Source organism: Triticum dicoccoides, chromosome 1A, assembly GCF_002162155.2.
Source record: "Triticum dicoccoides isolate Atlit2015 ecotype Zavitan chromosome 1A, WEW_v2.0, whole genome shotgun sequence".
Classification (NCBI taxonomy): domain Eukaryota; kingdom Viridiplantae; phylum Streptophyta; class Magnoliopsida; order Poales; family Poaceae; genus Triticum; species Triticum dicoccoides.
The window spans coordinates 572,413,994-572,418,403 of record NC_041380.1 but is presented as its reverse complement, the minus strand read 5'-3'; the positions used below and the strand labels follow the sequence as shown (position 1 = coordinate 572,418,403).

At 53.3% G+C, this 4,410-nt stretch overlaps 1 protein-coding gene across 1 annotated transcript; it reads left to right on the top strand.

The window, feature by feature from the left end:
* Positions 1 to 833: 833 nt before the first annotated feature.
* Positions 834 to 2,570, top strand: LOC119337613 (gibberellin 2-beta-dioxygenase 3-like). The gene is made up of 2 exons (XM_037609809.1): positions 834 to 1,684; positions 2,040 to 2,570. The coding sequence occupies exons 1-2, from the start codon at positions 953 to 955 to the stop codon at positions 2,379 to 2,381; spliced, it is 1,074 nt and encodes a 357-aa protein (XP_037465706.1). The 5' UTR covers positions 834 to 952; the 3' UTR covers positions 2,382 to 2,570.
* The last annotated feature ends 1,840 nt before the right edge of the window (positions 2,571 to 4,410 follow it).

Genomic DNA, 4,410 nt, shown 5'->3' with positions numbered 1-4,410 from the left:
ATTTTTTCCATGTGTAAGTTTACATGCAAGTACTATACAATATGTGTTTAAATTATACTAGACTGTGAAAATTGTACTATTATTTTTCCTTTTCTTTATTCTTAGAAAAGCTTGTTATTTTGATTTGGTTTTATTTCATTTCCTTTATTCTTTAATGGTACTACCGTTGCAACTAATTCATTCCTTATTAGGAATTTTTCCCTTTTCTGCGAAAATACCACTATTGTATGCTTATTTTTGTGTGTTATAAGATACACAATTTGTGTGTAAATTCTGTGCAAAATTTGCCATTTATTTTATTATTTTTCTTGTTCTTCCTTCTTTAAGGGTAATATCAATGACATATGTACGTCGAATGGTAGTAAATATATGAAGTTGTCTTACGGCTGCGGTGTTACTCAGCCAATGGGCACGGCCCAAAGAATCATAAACATGCAAAAAGTGACTGACTCAAATATCACGTTCGTTGATTGACGTCCAGCCGCTCCCATCTCATTCACGTATTAATAGAGCAAGGAAAAGTCTTGTGTTCCGTTACACCGACAATTGGGCGTGGATGCATCAGAGACGCGCTTGAACCGTACGGTTCCAACCAAGCCAACGGCCTGGTCGATGGCACTTCCACACATACATAGTGCGTGCATACACCACGTACGTACTAGCTTGCTGTGACACTCTTCCCACGTCACTTCACTCACTGTCACTGGACCAAACTAACTAAAGTGAGCACCTGGTTCTTGGTTAGCCACTGCAGCTCATAATGAAAGCTCATGTCGCCTATATATGCCAGGACGTCACCCCGTCAGACGACCACAACTGCAAACGTTCCCAGCTCACCCCTGCTCCTCTGCTCCTGCTCTGCTTCGAACCAGGTGCACTCTTTAGCTAGCACGAACCGGGAACTGCTCTGCTTCACTACACATCGGGTGCTCTGCGAGATCGTCTGCTGGCCATGGTGGCCATCACGGTGCCCATCTCGGTGGACGCGATCCCTCTGGTGAAATGCGCACATGCGGCGGCGGCCGCGGTGCCGAGCGTCGACCTGTCGGCGCCGGGCGCTGCGGCGGCCGTGGCGGACGCGTGCCGCGGCGTCGGCTTCTTCAGGGCGACCAACCACGGCGTGCCGGCGGCCCTCGCGGACGCGCTGGAGGAACGCGCCGCGGCCTTCTTCGCGCTGCCGCACAAGGACAAGCTGGAGGCGTCGGCGCGGCCCTTGGGCTACGGCAGCAAGAGCATCGGCTGCAACGGCGACGTGGGCTGGCTCGAGTACATCCTGCTCTCCGTCGGGTCCGGCTCCGTCGCGGCGGCCTCCCTGCCGGCGTCGCTCCGGGCGGCGCTCGAGGAGTACACGGACGCGGTGCGGGAGGTGGGCGCGCGGGTGCTGGAGCTCATGGCGGATGGGCTCGGCGTCGCGGAGGAGCACCGCGGCGTGCTGCGGCGGATGGTGGCGCCGGACGAAGCCGACGAGATGGTGCGCGTGAACCACTACCCGCCGTGCCCCTGCCCCCTGGCGGCGGGGCAGCGCGGCGTGACGGGGTTCGGGGAGCACACGGACCCGCAGATCATCTCCGTGCTCCGGTCCAACCGCATCGGGGGCCTCCAGATCATGCTGCCGGACGGCCGCTGGGTCCCCGTGGCCCCCGACCCCGATTCCCTCTTCGTCAATGTCGGGGACTCCCTCCAGGTAGTAGGCAGCACACCATTACCACTCACTCACTTGTTACCTTTGCCGCCTACCCAATTCATCTAGGAATACCTGGGATCCATGGACGCGCACGCATGCATGTTTTGGTCTGGTTTGGCATGGCGCATTATTTAGCTGGCGTCCCGCCCGACCCACCCTCTCTTCTTGTCAACGACGTACCGCGCAAAGGGTGCAAGTTGCACCCGATAACTCATTGGCGCGCGACCCCGTGTGGCCTGCGTGTGCCCTACCACCTGCATAACTCTAGTGGGAATACTGTTCGTTGCACCAGTACGTTGCAGACTGTTTTTACACGCATGTATTCTGATGTGAGACATTGTTTGGTGAATTTCAGGTGCTGACCAACGGGCGGTTCCAGAGCGTGAAGCACCGGGTGGTGGCGCCGGCGGAGGGGCAGCAGTCGCGGCTGTCGGTGATCTACTTCGGCGGGCCGGCACCGGCGCAGCGCATCGCGCCGCTGCCGGAGCTGATGCGTGAAGGTGAGCGGAGCCTGTACAGGGACTTCACCTGGGCCGAGTACAAGAAGGCCGCCTACAAGTCCCGCCTCGGCGACCACCGCCTCGGCCCCTTCGAGCTCCCAGCCGCCAAAGAGACCAACAGCTCCGACCACCACTGCAGCAGCAACGCCGTCCAGCCGCCGGCGCGGGCGCCCCCTCACGTGGCAACAGTGTACTAGGCTACTAGTGTAGTTAGCTTAGTACTAGTGACCTTTTTTGTTCTTGTTTAATTAATGTAATCACCCGGAAAAAGTGGTAGTTCAAGTAAAAAAAACTTAAAGTGGTATTTGTTGTTGCACCCTTGGGCAGCCCAAAACTGGCATGGCACCGAACTGTCCTGCCGGGAAAGAAAGCCGGCCTTGTAACTTCCACTAGTAGATAATGCAGATATGCAGAACTCCCTTTTGTTTTTGCTCGGTTTTCACCGGCAGGCAACAGCTCGCCGCATGCCCCTGCCCGTTGTACCCGGGATAGCATGGCACCACAATTTTGTTTAAACATAATACAAAGATAGACGTTCATAAATAGACGCATATACTCTTCCTTATGAACGCATGCGCACGTACTTTATTCCTACAAGCATCTTCGAGAGACTGAACCGACACATCATTTTAAGATTAACGAAGCCGTCACATACGTCTTCATAACTGATGAAAATATCTTTCGCCGAAATACCTGAAATAAATACCGAAAATGTGAGCACCAATTGCCTAGCCCTTGAACCTAATTCTACCACAAAAACCTAACCAACTGATCTGGCACCACAATTAGGCCCTTCCCAGTGCTCCACGGTGGACAGGTGCTAAGCATGCCACATAAGCAAAAAAAAATGGCATGGCACAACATTTAAGAAGGGGAGAGAGCACTTTGGTTACTCCAGGAAAAACCAATGCGAAGCGCGAGAACCTAGGCAAACCGCTTAAATGAAACAACTTAACCAATGCATTAAAGACTTTAGGTGCTAACTCATTAAATAAAGTATACTTAGCAACAACAAGTTAAGTACCTATGCATTGAGGAGTTGAGTTGCTAAGGTATTTAATGCACTTAGCACCTCATCTAAGCACCTTTGCATTGAAAGAGGTCCTAGTTACCCGTTTCTGGTCCGGTGTCCCCCCCCCCCCCTCCCCGGGCTGAAAGCGAGGGGGAAAACACAAGGATGCCCAGGATGAACCAAAAACGATTCATAACGAGGGGCACGATCGTCTTTGTTGCCCCCGCGTATAGCCATCGAGGAGCCCTGGGAGGCCCGTATGGGCCCGGTTAGATCATATGCCCGGCCCTATACGTTGTATACAGCGGGCGTTTCGTTTTCACGTGCAGCCGTCTGCGGCCGTGGGGCAGCACGTGTCCATGGCAACAAGCCAAAACTGTCCCATCATATAAATGTGGACGGCAACCACCTCCGGCCTCATCGCCCACCATTTCCCCCCACCGCATCGTCTCCCTCTCCACTCCCTCTCCTCTCCCACCTCGCCGTCTCCCTCTCCCCAACACATCCTCTCCATCACCTCCATCGCCATGGAGGACGCAGGAAGCAAGCGGCCCGATTGGGCACAGATCTGGTGGCGCAGGCGCAGCAGGTCGCAGCGGGCACATGGGTGAGGGGAGGTGCCGGCGTCCAGGGCGGTGCAGCAGATGCTGCAGATCTGGAGAAGGTGGAGGCGGGCTCGAGCGGCGCAGTCCAGCCAGATGCGCCCGCTCTGGCAATCTCCGGCGAGGCTCAGAAGGTGGAGGCGGGCCCTGGCGAGGCGCACGAGGTGGAGAAGGTGGAGGCCGGCTCCGGCAAGGAGCAGTTGGAGCAGAAGATATGTGCTTATCCCATTTAGTTGGTAGTTTTTAGATTCTAGGGTTTTTGGCCAGAAGTTGCTTGGGTTAGATTAGTTGGATGGAGGGTTTTCTTTGCATTAGGGTTTTTCTGTATTTGAGTCGTGCAAGAATGGTAGACCACCTATGATTATTAGATTAGGTTAGAAGTAGCCGGATTGAGGGATGGGGTTTTTTCAGATGCTTAATAGATTAATAGTGGAATTTTTGCTTTTAGATTTTAACTAGTATGAGGTTGAACACCTTATTTAAGAGGGAATTTAAGGACAGATAGACCATATATGATTATTAGATCTGTAGGTCAATGCCGCAGACATATATGATTATTTGATTTGATCGGTGGTTCAATGCTACTGGATGGAAACATATTGGAATTGGATT